Source organism: Dreissena polymorpha, chromosome 14 (assembly GCF_020536995.1).
Source record: "Dreissena polymorpha isolate Duluth1 chromosome 14, UMN_Dpol_1.0, whole genome shotgun sequence".
Taxonomy (NCBI): Eukaryota; Metazoa; Mollusca; class Bivalvia; order Myida; family Dreissenidae; genus Dreissena; species Dreissena polymorpha.
In genome coordinates, this window is record NC_068368.1 from 4,405,782 (window position 1) to 4,428,755 (window position 22,974).

Consider the following 22,974-nt stretch of genomic DNA (forward strand, 5'->3'; position numbering starts at 1 on the left):
AAAAGAAAGTGGAGATTGTCAAACAAAATCAAGGTTTCTCTATCAGTGTATCAATAATCCCTGTTATAAAAGAGCACTCGGTACCTACTTTCACAAGTAATCGTCATAAACACCACTGATAAGATGCGCGTATCATTTATTCTAGACACATTTCACAGTCATTTAAATGCTGACAAGGATGTATCAGGTAACTTTCCAGTCGTCAAACTGTGATGTTCATCGTCCAATCGGTTACGCGAATGCTTATGAGGGCAGGGTTAACTATCAACCATTATTTTTGATTGATGTCGGGCACGAAGTAAGAGTTTATCGCAGCTTGATTAGCAAGAAGTTAAACCATTTACTTAATATAAAACCGGTAACAAGTACAGTACAGTACATTAAAGACGGTTTCGGGCATCATCATCACACCTTTTTACTGTAAACAAGTGTTACATATGACTCATAATTAATACGAGAAATTAATTGCAAGTGGTAAACAATTAATTACTTATAGCAAGTAAGTTGTGCAAATAACTCCCGGTTATAAGTATGCGATTACAATTTTATTCCAGTACATGTATATTTCATCATGTCCATTTATAGACCTGATTCACCTTGTTTTTTTTACATTTATTCGACACGTAATGCGCTTTAACAAATTTTCGTTGAATTAATTACGCACACTTGTAAATGTTTCGTCCGATAATCAATACTTAGAAGACTGATGTTGGCAACCGGCCGTAATCCTCGTGGACAACGTGAATTTCATTCATAATTCAGTCAAAACATTTATTCGACCCGTAAAGTGTTGAAACAAATTATCGTTGAATTCATAACGCAACTGTTAATATTTGTTGAAATCTCAAATGGGAATAATTAAATTTGTAATCCGAAACCCATTCCCGTAAGTTGATCTTAACGCGTTTTAAATCCGAAACACGCTTCTGAATATATATGTTACTGCAACGTTAAAATATTCTTGCTTCAAATTAGCAGTGCAAATTTATTTTGTGTCAAATCTTTTTCTCAATTAAAAATAAGGCGAAAATTATGTGCAGCATGTACAACGTCGCTTCATGTGTATTGTATGTGTTTTGAACGTCAGGGGATTGACGCATGTTCAGAGGCAATATTTCATTAAATCTATAAATAGTCACTTAAAATTTATTTGATACTATAGCAAAATGGCAAGGTTTGTGTTAAAGAAATAATTGAGAGCTTTTATCGTAAATATTTACCAGAAAGTGATTTATAAAAACGGAATAAACGGGAGTATCGGGTAATAAAGAGAAACTTGAAAAGTAGTAAGTATACAGTAATAGAGTCGGGTTGAAACGGATGTATTGGGGAATTGTTCCAGTCGGGATTTTACTATCTGTGCGGGAAAGTTTTAAAACAATTAAAACAATATAAAAAATATATATACAGGCTTTTTCCGCTCCATTTTGGGAATACGTCACACTGGAATTTTGGGAATTTTGCGTCGTGAAAACCCTCATTTTTGGGAAAAAATTATTCGCAAAATTGGCTCAATTGGGAAAAATTATCGCATGTAAATAGTGTTTCTTATATTTCAAAGAAGCTGTCAACTTGTAAATAACGAATATTTTGATAACTTATTGTTAAAATTTTACAAAGTATTATGAACATGTGAGATAAGTGCAGGTTTTTAAATCTGAATTTGGAGAAAAGGCCTGGCCTTTTTTGAGGTGAAAAAAATCGTGCGAAGCGCCGGATTTTGAGGAAAATAAGGAAAGTCTTAAATAATCATTTAACATATTTTACAGTTTATAAAACAAATTCAATGCAACAGATAATTTAATTATGCAACACTTTCTATTATCTACACCGGATCAGGTTAACTTATATATTTTAAGTTTTTTTTGGGGAATTGGGATTTTATTTTTCAATTGAGAAAAAAACAACCAGATTTGCATTGGGAATGGGGCCGAATTTCGGACCCGTGGCATAGGGCGGAAAAAGCCTGATATACTTTTAAATGACTAGGGGATTTTCTTGAAGAGTCATAGCGCACCAAATGACGTCTTTTGACGCTGTTTTTCTTTGAGTTATAACGCACCACAGAACGTCAACGTCGAGAGGGGACACCCGAACCATCCTTATCAGCCCTGGGGGGCCTGACAAAATCCCGTGGAAAGCACTGACGGTATTTGTTCTGTGCAACCAGCCATTCTTAAGATAACAGTGATATGGCTCAATTCTGACAAATTATAGAGCTGTTTAACCCTTTCCCACTTAGAAGCAAAGTGAAAATGGCTATGTGCAAACAGCATAATACCAGAACAGCCTGCGAGAAACTCACAGTCTGTTCAGGTTTTATGCTGTTTGCTGCTCAACAGTATTTATACCCCCACAAACGAAGTTTAGGGGGGTATATAGGAGTGAACTTGTCTGTCTGTCTGTCTGTCTGTTGGTCGGTCCATATTATTAGTGTCCACTCTCTAATTCAAGTTGTTTTCTTCTGATCTTCACCAAACTTGGTCAGAAGTTTTATGTAGATATGTCTAGATCAAGTTTGAATATGGGTCATGCTGGGTCAAAAACTAGGTCACGGGGTCACTTAGTGTGTCTTAAACATTCAGCATGTTGTCCGGTCTGTAATTCAAGTATTTTTCATCCAATCTTCACCATACTTGGTTAGTAGCTTTATCTAGATGATCTCTAGGCCAAGTTTGAACATGAGCAATGCTGGGCTAAAAACTAGGTCACGGGGTTACTTAGTGCATTTTTTAACATTCAGCATGGTGTCCGCTCTCTAATTTAAGTAGTTTTCATCCGATCTTCACCAAACTTGGTCAGAAGTTTTATCTAGATGATCTTAAGGCCATGTTCGTACATGGACCTTGCAGGGTCAAAAACTAGGTCACACTAGTGTCACTTACTGCGTTTTAAACATTGAGCACGGTGTCCGCTCTCTTATTGAAATAGTTTACTTCCAATCTTCACCAAATTTTGTCAGAAGTTTTAAATAAATGATCTCTAGGCCATGTTCGAACAAGGGCCATGCTGGGCCAAAAACTAGGTCACGGGGTCACTTAATGCGTTTTACACATTCAGTATGGTGTCCGCTCTCTATTTCAAGTACTTATCATCTTCATCAAACTTGGTCAGAACTTTTTTCCCTCAAAACTATTTGTCAATTAGATTTTGACAATTTCATCAAACTTACCTATATTGCTAGGTGAGCTTTTTAGCTCACCTGATTGCTCAGGTGAGCTTTTGGGACCGGTCTTTGTCCGTTGTATGTCCGTCCGTCCGTCCGTTAACATTTGCTCGTAAACACTCTAGAGGCCACATTTCTTGTCCCATCTTCATGAAACTTGGTCAGAAGCTTTGTCCCAATGAAATCTCGGCCGAGTTCGAAACTGGGTTGTGCTGGGTCAAAAACTAGGTCAAAAAAAAGAAAAACCTTGTAAACACTGTTGAAGTCACATTTCATGCCCAATCTTCATGTAACATTGTCAAAATGTTTGTCTTAATGATATCTTGGTTGAGTTCAAAAGTGGTTCCGATCCGTTGAAAAACATGGACGCCAGTGGGCGGGCAGTTTTCCTTATTTGGCTATAGAGAAACCATGTAAACACTAGAAGTCACAATTTTTGCCCAATCATCATGAAAGTTGGTCAAAACATTGGTTCAATTGATGTCTCGGACAAGTTCGAAAATGGTCGAGATCAGTGAAAAAACATGGCCACCAGTGGGTGGGGCATTTTTCTCTCTATTTATATTCACTCTAACTCCAATATGACGCGGTCAATGGGGTCCAAGCCACGCAACAGCGTTATAAACGGATCTGCGTTATAAGTTTTGAGCTCATTTATTGCAGAGGGCTATAAAAACAGGTATAGTATAGCCTACAATATAGGTCCTGTGTATTGCCATGCTGTGTTGTCATCCGCAAATACATGCACATAAACCGAATCGTATAGATAACAGTATACATACCGCTTTTCTTATGTGCACATTTATCCGATAATCCAATCAAGCTACAACATCACTTAAAAAATAATAATCTTGAACATTTATGACGATAAATATGTTTATGAATTTTACTAACACAACTATATGCATACGCCATTTTCAGAAGTGTAAAGAGAACAGTGCATCATGGGGCAGAGCTTTCAAAGTGAATCTCTGTTAACAATTACACTGCGTTAGCATGTATATAAATCGTCCGGATTATTTAATTAATTTATCGTACACGAACTGAAAGATTAAATGACTAAATACTAGAATGATAATGAAATGACAGAAAAAGTTGTTTTATACTGTGCGCAGTATATTTCATAGCCGCTCCTTTAATATAGTCAAACTGCAATCATATCAAAGTAAGATTGTTTTATCGTTTTGAATAACTTTAATTTATAATTATTCTGCTTGCACTTATCTTATTGAAATTAGCGCACCAAACTGCTCTGATAGGGAATACATGTAATAAACACTGACACACAAGTTTTTCACACCTTTATTGACATTACTAAACAGATTAACACCAATAAGCCGTCGGTGTTGTTTAACCTTGAAGCCATTAAAATCGGTTCAACGGAGGGTTGAATAAAGCAATCAAGATGTGATCGCCGCCATCTTTGAATTGTCTGAAAATACATGAAGTTGCATAACATGGATTTGAATCAGAAATGGAAGGTTGGAGAAAAAAATGGGATCCAAGACCCACTCGCGTTATATTGGATTCAGCGTTATAACGGAGAGCGTTATATTGGAGTAACAGTGAAGTGGCAGTTTTCCCTATTTGGCTATAGAGAAACCTTGTAAACACTCTAGAAGTCACAAATTTTGCCCAATCATCATGAAAGTTGGTCAAAACATTGGTTTTATTGATATCTCGGACGAGTTTGAAAATGGTCAGATTGGTGAAAAAACATGGGTGCCAGTGGGCTGGGCATTTTTCTCTATATGTATATAGTGAAAACATGTGAACACAGTAGTCACATTTTTGGCCCAATTTTCATGAAATTTGCTCAGAACATTTGTTTTCTTGATACGAGAGTTGAGTTAAAAAATGGTTCTGGTCAGTTGAATAACATGGCTGCTGGGAGGGGGGCAGTTTTCTCATTATGCCCCCCCCCTTTCGAAGAAGAGGGGGTATATTGTTTTGCTCATGTCGGTCCGTCCGTCCACCAGACGGTTTTCAGATGATAACTCAAGAGCGCTTATGCCAAGGATCATGAAACTTTATAGGTACATTGATCATGACTCACAGATGACCCCTATTGATTTTTAGGTCACTAGGTCAAAGGTCAAGGTCACGATGACCCGAAATAGTTCAAGGTCAGTGTTCAAATATGTGTGGCCAAAATCGCTCATTTTATGAATACTTTTGCAATATTGAAGATAGCAACTTGATATTTGGCATGCATGTGTATCTCACGAGGCTGCACATTTTGAATTGTGAAAGGTCAAGGTCATCCTTCAAGGTCAGAGGTCAAATACAGTACAGCCAAAGCGGAACAAACGTATTTCGCGATCCGCGGCGGCAAGGCGAAACGAGTCGATGCTGCGTCAGTCGTTGAAGCCGCGTCAGTATGCGGCGGCAAGTCGCATTTCGCCGCGAAACTTCGCATCTGTCCGCCGAGGCATGCCGCGGTCCGCGACATGATGCCGAGTCGATGCGATCATGAAATTTTTTTTTTTAATTATTAGTTACATGTAGTTAACAAATTTTGAAAGAACAATTATGATAATAATTAAAATCATAATAAATTTATTGTGCGCGGATTGTATTAGCATATACATGTAAGCATAGTTAATGTGTCTGGCCAATTATTAAGTTTGTTTCCCGCCCGTAGCGTATGTATTTCACACATAAACAAGGTCACGTAATTATGTTTTCGCACATACAAGTGGTCAAGGCTCCAGCATATGGTGGATTTATAAATTAATTGCATGTTGATTCCGCTATTATATTTTAGCTGAGAAAATTAGCAGTTTGAAGCCACATCAATAATCAAGACGGTGACGAGGTATTTGTAGTTTTGTTAATTATCAGCTTATTATAACTATTGTTTGAATATGCGTATATAAACACGTTTTATTTTGTTCATATTATACAGTTAATATCGCTACTAATTACCCGATAATCCCGTATATTCCAGTTTTAAAGCAAATGCTGGTAAATATTTACGATTCACAAACATTCTCGATATTGCCTTATGTATCAAATACATTTTGGCATTTGTTACTATTTATAGAGATGATGAAATAACGTCTAATCGGGGCGTTTTTTTTTCTCCACTGAATACGCGATTTACGCCTGACGTGATGTTCATGTATTTATACAACACAAAATACACCCAAACTTTCCAAACGACGTTCTACATGTCTGCATAATTTTCGCGCGCTTTTTATGAAACAAAGGATATTTTAGCACTGTTTATTTGACGCTAGAATTTGCCAAAGGACGCGTTAGCATTAAAATTCGGAAGTGTGTTTCGGATTACAAATTTAATAATGATAATCGAACGAAACATAAACAGTTGCGCGTAATTAATTCTACGCTACACATACATGTATGTTCATGTAGGTGGATATCTTTTCACTCGATCCGCCGCGTACGTATGCGGCGGATTTACTCCGCGAAAGTACGCGTGGTTAATACAGACTCGGCGTCGTTGCGCGGATCGATGCCGAGTGCCAAGGCGATACGCCGCGCGAACACACAATTCGGCCGCCGCGGACTAATAATCTGGCCGTGGCGTAGCCGCGGATTATGTTTGTGCCGCTTTGGCTGTACTGTATATGTGGCCCAAATCGCTTATTTTATGAATACTTTTGCAATATTGAAGATAGCAACTTGATATTTGGCATGCATGTGTATCTCATGGAGCTGCACATTTTGAGTGGTCAAGGTCAAGGTCACCCTCAAGGTCAGAGGTCAAATATATGTGGCCCAAATCGCTTATTTTATGAATACTTTTGCAATATTGAAGATAGCAACTTGATATTTGGCATGCATGTGTATCTCATGGAGCTGCACATTTTGAGTGGTGAAAGGTCAAGGTCAAATATATGGGTCAAAATTGCGCATGTAATGTCACTTTTGCAGTATTGAAGCTAGCAATTTTATATTTGAAATGCGTGTGTATCTCAAGGAGCTGCACATTTTGAGTGGTGAAAGGTCAAGGTCATCCTACAAGGTCAAACGTCATATAGGGGGACATTGTGTTTCATAAACACATCTTGTTCTGTATGAAATACATGTATTACGGGCTCACTAAATGTATGAACTACACGTATTATGGGCACACTAACTGTAGGATCTACAGATATTACAGGCACACTTAATAACTCCAACTCAGGGTCAAGGTTGAAGTTGGTCGATTTATAAATCGAACATGGGGTTGGAAAAAAGAGCGAAAGGGACGTTAATAAACTTCCGCCTAATGTCGGCAATTATAACGTTAGCAGTTATAACGTGAGGAAACTGTACCACTAAATCGATCGTGAATTGATTGATATATGTTTTTCTATTTTAGCGTTTTCTTTTCATTTAATTTTTTTTATCAGTTCATTTTTGTTTTTGTCAAAGGATAAAACAAACTTTTCTGTTGCTTTTGTGTTAACCAATGTTTTAGATAGCAAGTAGCGTTTTAATCACTTGTCAACAAAATCTAGTACTTTCTTCGCACAGGGGTTAAATAAAGTTTACATGGCAATAACAAAATTCAAAATCATTTCTGTTGTACCAGTCTACTACACATTTAAATGTCTCTGAATTGTCAATTTTAACTTTGACCATTTTAAACCCTTCTTTGGAATTTAATTAAATGAAGTTCAAGTAAATAAAAGTTTCACTTATTGAAGCTTGGTTTATAGTCTTTCAGTAAAAAGAGAAGTACTGTATTTGATCATGTTTAGTGCACAGGTTTTTACCTCAAAGTTGCAAAACTAAAAGTTGATGCGCGTTTTACAATGATACAATGCTATCCTGGCTGCTAGAAAAATGTATTACATGATTGTAAATAATTAATAAATAATAGTGCAAATGCCCATAATACATTGATGAGTCTTGCTTAGGGAGAATGCAGCTATAATAGTGAACATGCCCATAATACATTGATGAGTCTTGCTTAGGGAAAATGCAGCTATAATAGTGAAAATGCCCATAATACCTTGATGAGTCTTGCTTAGGGAAAATGCAGCTATAATAGTGAAAATGCCCATAATACATTGATGAGTCTTGCTTAGGGAAAATGCAGCTACTAAAGTGAAAATGCCCATAATACATTGATGAGTCTTGCTTAGGGAGAATGCAGCTATAATAGTGAAAATGCCCATAATACATTAATGAGTCTTGCTTAGGGAAAATGCAGCTATAATAGTGAAAATGCCCATAATACATTGATGAGTCTTGCTTAAGGAAAATGCAGCTATAATAGTGAAAATGCCCATAATACATTGATGAGTCTTGCTTAGGGAGAATGCAGCTATAATAGTGAAAATGCCCATAATACATAGATGAGTCTTGCTTAGGGAAAATGCAGCTATAATAGTGAAAATGCCCATAATACATTGATGAGTCTTGCTTAGGGAAAATGCAGCTATAACAGTGAAAATGCCCATAATACATTGATGGGTCTTGCTTAGGGAGAATGCAGCTATAATAGTGAAAATGCCCATAATACATTGATGAGTCTTGCTTAGGGAGAATGCAGCTATAATAGTGAAAATGCCCATAATACATTGATGAGTCTTGCTTAGGGAGAATGCAGCTATAATAGTGAAAATGCCCATAATACATTGATGAGTCTTGCTTAGGGAGAATGCAGCTATAATAGTGAAAATGCCCATAATACATGCCCATAATACATTGATGAGTCTTGCTTAGGGAGAATGCAGCTATAAAAGTGAAAATGCCCATAATACATTGATGAGTCTTGCTTAGGGAGAATGCAGCTATAATAGTGAAAATGCCCATAATATGTCGATGAGTTTTGCTTAGGGAGAATGCAGCTATAATAGTGAAAATGCCCATAATACATTGATGAGTCTTGCTTAGGGAGAATGCAGCTATAATAGTGAAAATGCCCATAATACATTGATGAGTCTTGCTTAGGGAAAATGCAGCTATAATAGTGAAAATGCCCATAATACATTGATGAGTCTTGCTTAGGGAAAATGCAGCTATAATAGTGAAAATGCCCATAATACATTGATGAGTCTTGCTTAGAGAGAATGCAGCTATAATAGTGAAAATGCCCATAATACATTGATGAGTCTTGCTTAGGGAGAATGCAGCTATAATAGTGAAAATGCCCATAATACATTGATGAGTCTTGCTTAGGGAAAATGCAGCTATAATACTGAAAATGCCCATAATACATTGATGAGTCTTGCTTAGGGAGAATGCAGCTTTAATAGTGAAAATGCCCATAATACATTGATGAGTCTTGCTTAGGGAAAATGCAGCTATAATAGTGAAAATGCCCATAATACATTGATGAGTCTTGCTTAGGGAAAATGCAGCTATAATAGTGAAAATGCCCATAATACATTGATGAGTCTTGCTTAGGGAGAATGCAGCTATAATAGTGAAAATGCCCATAATACATTGATGAGTCTTGCTTAGGGAGAATGCAGCTATAATAGTGAAAATGCCCATAATACATTGATGAGTCTTGCTTAGGGAAAATGCAGCTATAATAGTGAAAATGCCCATAATACATTGATGAGTAATGCTTAGGGAGAATGCAGCTATAATAGTGAAAATGCCCATAATACATTGATGGGTCTTGCTTAGGGAAAATGCAGCTTCATGCATGTGTGTAGAGTGCCATCCCAGATTGGTCTGTACAGTACGCTGTATGCAGTCCATTTTGTAAAGACATAACCCTTTGCATGCTGGGAAATTTGTCTTCTGCTAAAATGTTGTCTGCTAAATTTCTAAAATTAGCATTTTCTTCGAATTTTTTCAAAGAATACTATCAGAAAAGCAAACAGTTTGGATCCTGATGAGACGCCACGTTCTGTGGTGTCTCATCTGGATCCAAACTGTTTGCAAAGGTCTTCAACATTCGGTTCCCCCACTGAAAGGGTTAAAGATGACCTTACACAAATATGAAAACTGTAAAATGCAATGAAAAGTCTATATTTTTTACTCATAAAATTGATTAAAATCGAAGTCTTGACTAATTAGATGGTTCATGACAAAAAGAATTAAACAATTTAAGATATAATTAATCGCGGTATAATGGATGTAGAATTTGTTGATAGACAACTTTTTGATTTACAAAGCATTATGTTGTATGTTAATTGAAGCCAATTCATATAATCACATTTTTCAACTCCAGTTTTGTTTTTACTCAACAGCAATCTTCCAATTAAGTAACAGAACATGCATAGCTCTGCCTTTCCAATCTTTGGCAGGGAACAGAGGTGGAGTTTATTGGGTTAATTAAATACGCGTTTTTAGCTCACCTGAGCACAACGTGCTCATGGTGAGCTATTGTGATCGCCTTTGTCCGTCGTGCGTCGTCAACATTTACCTTTTTAACACTCTTGAGGCCACATTTATTGTCCTATCTTCATGAAACTTACTCAGAACATGTGTCCCAATACTATCTTGGACGAGTTCGAAAATGGTTCCGGTTGATTGAAAAACATGGCCGCCAGGGGGCGTGGCAGTTTTCCTTATATTACACTTGTTAACACTCTAGAAGTCACATTTATAGTCCGATCTTCATGAAACTTTGTCAGAACATGTGTCCCAATAATATCTTGGACGAGTTCCAAAATGGTTCCGGTTGGTTGAAAAACATGGCCGCCAGGGGGCGTGGCAGTTTTCCTTATATGGCTATAGTAAAACCTTGTTAACACTCTAGAAGTCACATTTTTAGTCCAATCTTCATGAAACTTTGTCAGAACATGTGTGCCAATAATATCTTGGACGAGTTCGAAAATGGTTCTGGTTGGTTGAAAAATATGGCCGCCAGGGGGCGTGGCAGTTTTCCTAATAAGGCTTTAGTAAAACCTTGTTAACACTCTAGAAGTCATATTTTTAGTCCAATCTTCATGAAACTTGGTCAAAACATGTCCAAAAAATGTCTTGGACGAGTTCGAAAATGGTTCCAGTTGAATAAAAAACATGGCCGACATGGGGCGGGGCAGTTTTCCTTATATGGCTTTACTGTATGGTAAAACCTTGTTAACACTCTAGAAGTCACATTTGTGGTCCAATGCTCATGAAACTTGGTCAGAATATTTGAACTAATAATATCTGGGCTAAGTTAAAAAATGGTTGAGATCAGTTAAAAAACATGGCCGCAAGGGGGCGTGGCATTTTTCCTTAAATGGCTATTTACTACAAAACCTTGTTAACACTCTAGAAGTCACATTTAGTATCCAATCTTTATGAAACTTGATCAGAACATTTGTTCTAACAATAGCTTGAGTGAGTTTGAAAATGGTTATGGTTTGTTGAAAAACATGGTCGCCAGGGGGGGGGGGGCAGTTGTCCTTATATGGCTTTAGTGAAAACTTGTTGACACTATATTAGCCACATTTATTGGCCAATCTTCATGAAACTTGGTCAGAACATTTGTCCCAGTGAAATTTTGCCATAGATTGAAGCTGGGTCATATGAGCTCAAAAACTAGGTCACAAGGTCAAATATAAAAAAAACATGTTAAAAGACACTTTTTTGGTCCAAAAATAATCTTCATGAATCAGCTTGCATTTTTTTCAGAATAGTCTAGTTCCTTTGGCTTTCAGGTGAGCGCCTTAGGGCCTGATGGCCCTCATGTTCATAGTTTAGTCCTGATTTGCCATAATTACTCAGCCTAATTAGCATGGAAACGATGAATTCATTTATCTAGGATTTTCCGAGAGAGACCTATTAGTTTCGATTTAAAAACTTTCAATACAGTTCCTAACAATCTACATTGTGTTTAGGAAATTCTTAAAACACATTTATCATAAATAATGGCACAGTGTTTTGTTGAATGTTGACTAATAATCAAACTGCAATGTATTACTATTTTAAACTACTGTAATATTGGGTTTGTTCAATATAATTAAAATTTTAAACCATATAATTGCGTCACAGAATCAGACAATGAATTTTATGGTAGCACTGACATGAGACATGAGGTATGAGTGGGTGGGTATCACTGAGTTCTTACGGTAGGTTGTGGGGTGTTAGTAGAAAAAGTACTGAGTAAAAAAGGAAATAGAAAGATGAATGCATTAAAAAAATGAATGAATTTGTCAAAAATAATTACACTGTAACTCCAATATAACGCGCTCCGTTATAATGCTGAATCCAAAATAACGCAGGGGGTGCTTGGATCCCATTTTTTCTCCAACCTTCCATTTGATTTCTGATTCAAATCCGTATAATGCAACTTCGTGTATTTTCAGACAATTCAAAGATGGCGTCAATCACATGTTGATTGCTTTATTCAACCGTCCGTTGAACCGATTATAATTGCCTCGAGGTTAAATAACACCGACAGCTTATTGGTGTTAATCTGTTGTGTAATTAATCTGTTGTGAAATGTCAATAAAGGTGTGAAAAACTCGCGTGTCTGTTTATTACATGTATTCCACATCAGAGCGGTTCAGTGCGATAATTTCCATAAGTTAAGTGCAAGCAGGATAGTTTTACAATTAAAGTAATTCAAAACGATTAAAACATTCTTACTTTGATATGGTTGCAGTTTGACTATATTAAAGGAGCGGCTGTGAAATATGCTGCCCACTGTATAAAACAACTTTTTCTGTCATTTCATTATCATTCTAGTATTATGTCATTTAATCTTTCAGTTCGTGTATAAGAAATTAAATAATGCAGACAATTTATTTACATGCGAACGCAGTGTACCGGTAATTGTTAACAGAGTTTCACTTTCATTTTCGCGCGGTATCAGAAAGTCCCCGGGAAACATGTTTTTTGCATGCGTATGACGCAATAAAACAATTTTTTGTACATGAATCGTATTGCATTCAATCTAAATTTAAAGTCGCTCGTCCAATGAAAGCTCTGCCCCATAATGCACTGTACTCTTAACACTTCTGAAAATGGCATATATGCGTACGGTTGTGTTTACGAATTCCTTAAACATATATCGTCATAAATGTTCAAGATTATTATTTTTTAAGTGATGTTGCAATTTTATTGGATTATCGGATAAATGTGCACATAAGAAAAGCGGTATGTATACTATTATTGATACGATTCGGTTTATATGCATGTATTTGCGTCAACACAGCATGGCAATATACATGACCTATATTATAGGCTATTCTATACCTGTTTTTTTTTTATAGCGCCCTGCAGTAAATGAGCTCAAAACTTATAACGCGGATCCGTTATAAGGCTGTTTCGCGGCTTGGACCCCATTGACCGCGCTATATTGGAGTTACAGTGTATCTAAAGAAGATATAGTTTTTGATTTGCAACTTCATGTGTTAAAAAGCAGTGAAGCTAATATAATAACTAATAATTACTGTGACAAGTAATAGCACAGTCATACATAGTGGTATGGTCATGAAAATGTATGTTGCAAACTGTAAACTGACACAGCTTTTGTGATCAAATTTGAAATGGCCCAAATCAGATGTTTACCCTTCCCCCATCAGAAGCAAAGTGAAAATGCCTTTTTCAACCAGCTTAAACCAGAACAGCCTGCAAGTAACTCACAGTCTGTTCAGGTTTTATGCTATTTGCTGCTCATCAGTATCTAAGGGTTAGAAATGAAGCCTTTAAAATTTGAATCTAGTAAGAAAGGTTTTTAATGAAATTTAACTTTTGAGTGACTACAAATGCATTAAAATATGAATCTATCTAGTATTAAAAGGGTTAATGATGCAGATGTAAAACCAAGAATATACATGTATTGCTGTGTGGTAAACATTCTTATTCAAGTTATTTTATCAAGAAAGTATTATATTACATTAATTATTCAGAAAATACAAAATTGTTTGCTCCAGTTATGCGTTTTGACCATAGAATGGTTGTTTCTTTCGACACAGAATAATAGTTCAGCTTCAACATCAGCTGAAAAAGGAAGCCCCCACCCTCTGTGTTTTGACAAGGCAATTACTTAAGAAAGATGGGTTTTCAGTGGTGGATTTCACACTAAAGCTAATTTATGGTTGTTGGGTTATTAATATGCACTTAGAATTTATTTTTGTCATTATAAAATACACAAAAATCATGACTATGCAATGGACATGAAATCATGACTATGCAATGGGCATGAAATCGTGACTATGCGATGGACATGAAATCATGACTATGCAATGGACATGAAATCATGACTATTGCAATGAACATGAAATCATGACTATGCAATAGACATGAAATCATGACTATTGCAATGGACATGAAATCATGACTATGCAATGGACATGGAATCATGACTATGCGTTGGACATGAAATCATGACTATGCAATGGGCATGAAATCATGACTATTGCAATGGACATGAAATCATGCCTATGCAATGGACATGAAATCATGACTGTGCAATGGACATGAAATAATGACTATGAAATGGACATGAAAATAGTGCCTATGCAATGGACATGAAATCATGACTATGAAATGGACATGAATTTTTGTTGATTTCGTGGGTTGACTGATCAATAAATTTGACATAACACAACTAAAAATTACAGACACAAATTCCTCATTTCTGTTAACAAATCAGAAATCCATGAATTAACGTTTCGGCAAAAATCGTTAATAAAGATCACAGAATTTCTTGACAATGCAGTCCTTCCCAAAATTATATTTTATTGCCGGCCATGAGGTCCTATAATCATGCCGCCATTTCCGGCCCGGACTGATCATTTCAGGGCCAAAAAGTAAAAATGACGACGAAAAACAAAGATGAGATTTTTAACAATATTTTAATATTATCATATTAATATACAAATAGTGCATTTATTAATTATGTATTGCCAAGACTTCTTTAGCATGTGTCTCTTCATCCCGAATGTCTGAATCCTCGTCTGAAGACACATCCTCTGACTTATCTTCTTCTTTCGTTGGATAACCATCAGACGCCTTGGGTGGACGCTGATAATTACATGTATTTAGTCAATAAAGACCATCACCCCGTATCATGAGCCAAAAATACAAATCATTTTGCTAAGCTGTTGTAGGCTAGCATACCTTATAATATTATACCAGTCTTAAAGTCAATCCCAATGCTTTTGAGAAAATATCGGATGATTTTTTTTAAATTAAGGGATACAACTTTGTTGGTCCTGTATGTAGGTTTGAGTTTGTTACTTAACAAACTCATTCAATATTTAATTTTACATAAAACCATCGAATGTTACCAGCCACTTGTCTACAGCTGCTGAAGGGTCATAAGCTGTAACATTAGTCCATATAAACGGACTCCCAGAGCCTTTGATAATTTTTGCTATGGCGGCTCTGGCAGTCCATATGCACCCCTTCATAAACATGGGTGCAGTTCAGCGCAGCGAATCCGTGCGCTTCACTAAACAGACGTCGTTCGAGACAAATTGAGGAAAATAATGAATAAACTTCATAAACATGTTAAATTTACCTGAATGGCAACCTACGGATGTTATCCTTTGCATGCATCCTATAAAAAAAACGGCGATGTTTCAACACACTTTTCTTGCTGAAATGTTAATGTTTAAATTGAAAACAGTGTATTCTGTATCGAATACCACATCGTTATCGACTTTATAGGCTGGAGCACATAACCCGACGTGCAAAATATTGGTGTACTGCGACCTAACCAATATTGGGTCAATTTTCCAATATGGCGGATACAGCGTACAAAACAAAACCTAAGTCAATAAAATCAATTATTTCTTGCTTTAATGGTAACATTTGGATGAATTTGTTGTTTAGATACTATTAGGTAAACTTTAATAAGTTCTTGCAGTTTCAGTGTTCCTAAACCCTTGCATTGTTGATAACATTTTGCACCCATGGACAAGAGAGAGAGCATTGCAACTCTAAGCAGTCCATTGGGCTATAAAGCTTAGAGTTGAATTATTGCAACTAGCTGTAACCTCTGCAGTGCTGAGTTTGATCATCATGAGAGAGTTTGTTTGGCTCCTTCACCAAAGTTAATGGAAACATTTAAAGCTATTAAAAAATAAATGAAAACGAAATCACCAGTTATATATCTGGATACTCTGTTTTCCTTCGTACCCCATGATAGATATTGACAGATCGCTTCGAACTCCCGTTGTAGCTGTTTGACAGATCGTGCGAAGATCACAATTATCTGTATTAATACCCGGCTTGCTAGGAATTAATCGGACATAACGAGAACCAAATTTAACTGGTATGGATTGTCTCCCTTTGCAAATGTACTTGTAATGTGATGATGTAGTGTGTAATTTGCATTGGTGACACAGCAATAATCTTCGGATACTGTATATGCACTTACGTCTTACAAGAAATACAACCAATGAAAAAATTTCTAAATGATTGGAGTATTCATAACTAACTCGGTAAATTCTGACTTTTGCCTTGAAACTTTTCTGAAAACAGCTTACACGCCGGGTATGCGAATACTTCGTTTTACGGATGGCACTTCACTTACAGAGAACAACAACGCCACGCGCGAGAGGTGAGTTCTTCAGCTTTCTTGTATTTATGTTCTGTTTATTTGGGTTTTTAGACACAGAACATTGTTTGGGTGATTAATGGTATAGCACTTCGTATTGCGAAGAAAGAAATTCGCGGGAAAAAACGGTGAATATTTAAAAAAAACGATAAAATTTCTTATCCACAAATAAATCATCTGCACTTCGTTTTGAGCATGCAGAATTCGCTGTGGAATACTGTTAAAGTAAGTATAAATATGATTATTTTGATAAATGGAAACATTGTCATTTATCTTTATGTCCAAATGAAGGTACTATGGCTATTTTCTTTATATAGATAGCATGTCATGAATAATCACTCTGCTTAAACTGCCTCTCAGAGATTAATATCAGCAGCGATGCAGGTTCGAAATTCTATTGGAACTTTCAATGCCAATAAACGAAAATAGCAATAAAAGAACTTGATTTAATCACACGATACATATCCGTGCTGCATATGAAGTTCTATCCAATATAGCACCCTAAACTTCGTTTGTGTGGGTATACTAAGTACTAAGAATCAGTTGATTTTACGATTTAATTTTAACCGTGATTCTGTGATTTAGGGTCAGGTGAATCGCACTTCGAGCAAACGTTAGCGTTGCGTAAAGGGAAGTGGAATAGCAAAAAATTTAAAATGCAATTATAATAAACATAGTATAAATTAATAGTCATGTGATTTTTGAAAAATATATTTTTAAAATGTTTCGTATGAATAGCCATAATATAAATAAATGCATTTGAGGTAGAAGATAAAACTCAGTTATTAGAGTGCCCGCTTTGTTGAAAGTCTCCGTAATCTGAAGTGCCCTTTATCGGTAAACAAAGTGGCTGCAACTTTATGTATGCCACCTATTACAAAATGTACTATCTTTGTTTATATTTCATTGAATGCTATCAAAATTTCAGTATTTGAAGCACAGTGATTACTCTACATGCTGGAATAGCAAAAAATTTCTTGCAATAATTCTAAGTAGTTTTATTTTGTTAAAATGTTTACTGATCATCCAGTTTATGCTGTTTTCCGATCAAATTTTCTATTTTTTGGGCAAAACTGTTCCATTCTTCCGTGAAATTGTGTATTCCCAATACAAAAGGATACACCATTTATCAACTCGACCATGTGTCTTGTCTTAAAAACTAATCTTTAGGATATAACTTTAAATAAAACAGAGGAACTTACCTCTAGCGCGTGGCGTTTGTTGTTCTCTGTTAGTGAAGTGCCATCCGTAAACGAAGTATTCGCATACCCGGCGTGGCTTATGGAATTCCAAAATTCGCCATAATTTTATTACTGGACACAAGGTCCGGCAATATAAGAATTATTTCCGGATTTTCCAAATTATTATCGGAAAAATCCTAGGACCGACGGTATTTCAGAAAGACTGCAATGTATATTAATGATTTTACAGTATGCTTGTTTTGTCTGAAATGGTAGGGGAATTAAAATTTGTTTAACAACAAAAGGTTATTTCTCATGTTTATTTAATGCTTTCGAATGGTTTATAGGGAAATATCAGTAAATTAAAACTGATAATTAACTGTTCCAAACAGTGAAAAATAACAGTGAAAATTATCCACAATTTGCATTGTTTTACCAGAACTATTTTAAGATATCTGGTTTCCCCATAGTGACCACAAAGGGTGACTTCTCTGCATTGATTGTTTATAAAAACATACAGATTAGCTTCCATTGAACATACATGTAATAACATTTTGTGGCGTCCAAAGGGGAATTATATTGTCAGGAATGGCAAAAATACAAAAAATATCATTTGTTAGTATAAAATAAAAAGAAAATTTGTTGGATTTGTTGTAATATCGATTTTAATTCACTCGTGATTGTAGACAAAATATATTTTCTATGATCACTGGTTAATTAAAATTAAATGTTTATATAAACATACAGATTAGCTTCCATTGAACATACATGTACATGTATTATAAATAACATTTTGTGGCGTCCAAAGGGGAATTATATTGTCAGGAATGGCAAAAATACAAAAAATATTATTTGTTAGTATAAAATAAAAAGAAAATTTGATGGATTTGTTGTAATATCAATTTTAATTCACTCGTGATTGGAGACAAAATATATTTTCTATGATCACTGGATAATTAAAATCGATATTCCACCAAATTCAACAAATATCCTCTATGTTATCAATCAATTTGGTCATGGATCATTTTTGAAAAAGGCATTATGAGGCCAAAAAGCAAATCTTATTTGTTTCCACTAAAATTGCCTTACATATAAAGGTAGATTGTCCTGGTCAACTTTGTTTTGAGTTCATTTCATGCTTAAATATGAACAATTATGCAAATACATGCAGAAATCTTGGCAATCTCTCTATAACATTCTTTCTCTCAAGAGTTTCTTAAAAATGATGCAAGAATTTTTCCCAAATTGCAAGCTTACCTTCAAAAATGTCTTCACGTTCTGTCAGTTTTGTTAAATACATGTATGTTATTCCCCTTAATTTAAGGCAAGGTAGGCCCTTTCTCTAAATCAAGAAAAAAGGCAGTGGTTTCAGTGACTATATCTTGCTTGTTTGCAGTTTAAATGCCTGTATTCAGTGATTCTTTTCCTTCTGTATAAAGTGCTGGAAAACAGCACTTTCCCAATTAAGAAAAAACTACAAATTTCACAATTGCTGTCAGACTTTTTTCAAAAGAAGGTTTCAAAAATACCTAAATTATTGCAACATTGAGTTAATTTCCCTATGCAGTCCCAATGCAGTTCGTTTGCTTGAATCTAAGTATATATAATATTGGCAACTTATCAACACTTAGTTATCAATTTTCAAGTATTTGGGAGCAAAAAATCAATTACACCAATTTCCCAATTTGAAGACTTCAGGATGTGAATTTTCCCAATTAAGGGTTTTTCGCGCACATTTGTCCAGATTGGGCTGGTAAAAGTAATTTTCCCTAAAAAAAATTCGCTGCCCAGTCCACTATCCACCAGGCCAACACACTGATTACTTACTTAATTTATAGCTGGTCTAGGAATTGTAAGGTCCCAGTTTTGAGTCCTGATTTTTTCTGAGCAAAAAATTAATCCCACACTTTGCTGCTCTCCATCCACAAGTATAAATGGGTACTTGTGAAGGAAATAATCCAATGTGCCATTGCTGCATACTGCACCCAGCGTAAACTGACTTCTATATCCCAGTGATTGAGGCAAAATTGTGCAAGTCAGCTGAAGAAGTAGCCATCATTGATATCAGACTGTAAACTCAAAACTTTTCCCTTTGCAGTTCTGACAAGTGAGAAGAAGTAACCATCATCGATATCAGACTGTAAACTCAAAACTTTTCCCTTTGCAGGTCTGACAAGTGAGAAGAAGTAACCATCATCGATATCAGACTGTAAACTCAAAACTTTTCCCTTTGCAGTTCTGACAAGTGAGAAGAAGTAACCATCATCGATATCAGACTGTAAACTCAAAACTTTTCCCTTTGCAGTTCTGACAAGTGAGAAGAAGTAACCATCATCGATATCAGACTGTAAACTCAAAACTTTTCCCTTTGCAGTTCTGACAAGTGAGAAGAAGTAACCATCATCGATATCAGACTGTAAACTCAAAACTTTTTCCTTTGCAGTTCTGACGAGTCCCCTCCCTGCCCAGTGACATAGACCCCTACCCCCGGGCCGAGAAACCACCCACCCCCGGGCCGAGACAGATGTCCATAAACAGGTCTGCAGGTGCCAACCATGGTGAAAGCCAGTCACCGGTAAGGGCTCGCTGAATTGGAGCTAGTTTGGTTTCCTGTGCGCTTGTAATGTGATTCTTGTTTGCGAATGCATTTCTGCGAAATCGGTGATGGGTCCAAAAACAGTAATGATTTTTGACAAGTTTGCACTCTGTAAACTTAACAAGATTGGACTCGTGACCTTTATATTATAAGACTCTTTATCCTTGCGCGTATGATATGAGAAACTTGGCAAGTTTGATTTTTTTTTTCATTTCAACTTAGCAAGTTTGAACTCACATGTGAACTTTGGACCTTGTAACAGGCATGTTTGAACTGAGAAACTTTTGACAGGCTAACTAGGCACATTTTATAGCTCATTTTGTGATCGCCTTTTGTCCGTCGTTCTTTGTGGGTCGTCAACATTTTGCCTTGTGAACACTCCAGAGGCCACATTTATTATCCGATCTTCATGAAACTTGGTCAGAACATTTGTCCGATTGATATCTCGACTGAGTTCAAAACTGGGTCATGGTAGGTCAAAAACTAGGTCACTAAGTCAAAAAAAAGAAAAACCTTGTGAACACTGTAGAAGTCACATTTGGTGCCCAATCTTCATGTAACTTTGTCAAAATGTTTGTCTAAATGATATTTTGGTTGAGTTGAAAAACAGGGCCGCCAGTGGGCGGGGCAGTATTCCTTATATGGCTATAGAGAAACCTTGTGAACACTCTAAGAGTCACAATTTTTGGTCCAATCTTCATGAAATTTGGTCAGAACTTCTGTTTTCTGGATATGATGGTTGAGTTCGAAAATAGTTCGGATCTGTAAAAAAAACATGGCCGCCAGAGGGGGGGGGGGTCATTTTCCTTATATTTACATAGTAAAAAAAGCTTGTGAACACTCTAGATGTCACATTATTTGCTTATTCATCATAAACATTTTTCTAAACATCGATTGTATAGATATCTCGGACGAGTTCCAAAATGGTCATGATGGGTGGAAAAACATGGCCGCCAGGGGGTGGGGCAGTTTTCTCTATATGTATATAGTAAAAACATGTGAACAGTCTCAAAGACACATTTTTTGCCCAATCCTCATGAAAGGATATATCTTGGAAGAGTTCAAAAATGGTTCAGGTCTGTTAAAAAAACATGGCCGCCAGGGGGCCATTTGTTGTTCATTATGCTTAAAGTTTTTGGGGGGAGCATATAGTTGCCGCTTCATCTGTTTGTGCGTCCGTCCGTGCACAATTTTTGTCCAGGCTATTTCTCAGCAATTAATGACCGGAATTCAATTAAACTTTATGGGAAGCTTCACTACCAAGAGGAGATGTGCATATTATCAGCGGGTTGTGGTCGGATGATTTTTCACAGAGTTATGACCCTTTGATATTTTCCATTAACTGTACATATAGTGCAATTCTTGTCCGGGCCATTTCTCAGCAACTAATGACCGGAATTCAATGAAACTTTATGGGAAGCTTCACTACCAAGAGGAGATGTGTATATTATCAGCCAGTTCTCGTCAGATGATTTTTCACAGAGTTATGGCCCTTTGAAAATTTCCATTGTTCATACAGTACAGCCAACGCGGAACAAACGTATTTCGCTATCCGCGGCGGCAAGGCGAAACGAGTCGATGCCGCGTCAGTCGTTGAAGCCGCGTCAGTATGCGGCGGCAAGTCGCATTTCGCCACGAAACTTCGCATCTGTCCGCCGAGGCATGCCGCGATCCGCGACATGATGCCGAGTCGATGCGCATCATGAAATAAAAAATCTTTTTTAAACTATTTGTTACATGTAGTTAACAAATTTTGAAAGAACAATTATAATAATAATTAAAATCATAATAAATTTATTGTGCGCGGATTGTATTAGCATGTACATGTAAGCATTGTTAATGTGTCTGGCCAATTAAGTTTGTTTCCCGCCGGTAGTGTATGTTTTTCACACATAAACAAGGTCACGTTATTATGTTTTCGCACATACAAGTGGTCAAGGCTCCAGCATATGGTGGATTTATAAATTAATTGCATGTTGATTTTGCTATTATATTTAAGCTGAGAAAATGATCAGTTTGAAGCCACATCAATAATCAAGACGGTGACGACGTATTTGTTGTTTTGTTAATTATCAGCTTATTATAACTATTGTTTGAATATGCGTATATAAACACGTTTTATTTTGTTCATATTATACAGTTAATATCGCTACTAATTACCCGATAATCCCGTATATTCCAGTTTTAAAGCAAATGCTGTTAAATATTTACGATACAAAAACATTATCGATATTTCCTTAAGTATCAAATACATTTTGGCATTTGTTACTATTTATAGAGATGATGAAATAACGTCTAATCGGGGCGTTTTTTTTCCACTGAACACGCGATTTACGCCTGACGTGATGTTCATGTATTTATACAACACAAAATACACCCAAACTTTCCAAACGACGTTCTACATGTCTGCATAAATTTCGCCCGCTTTTTATGAAACAAAGGATATTTTAGCACTGTTTATTTGAAGCTAGAATTTGCCAAAGGTCGCGTTAGCATTAAAATTCGGAAGTGTGTTTTGGATTACAGATTTAATAATGATAATTTGATAATCGAACGAAACATTAACAGTTGCGTGTAATTAATTCTACGCTACACATACATGTATGTACATGTA

At 36.2% G+C, this 22,974-nt stretch overlaps 1 protein-coding gene across 6 annotated transcripts in view; it reads left to right on the plus strand.

Moving 5' to 3' along the window:
• The window catches only part of LOC127857138 (transcription factor CP2-like), a 150,527-nt gene that overhangs the window by 29,479 nt on the left and 98,074 nt on the right, over positions 1 to 22,974 (plus strand). For all 6 annotated transcript variants that reach the window (XM_052393511.1, XM_052393515.1, XM_052393510.1 and 3 more), the window contains one exon: positions 20,208 to 20,339. In XM_052393511.1, the coding sequence (XP_052249471.1) occupies positions 20,289 to 20,339 (51 nt within the window). In that variant the 5' untranslated portion in view covers positions 20,208 to 20,288. The remainder of the gene's footprint in view (positions 1 to 20,207; positions 20,340 to 22,974) is intronic.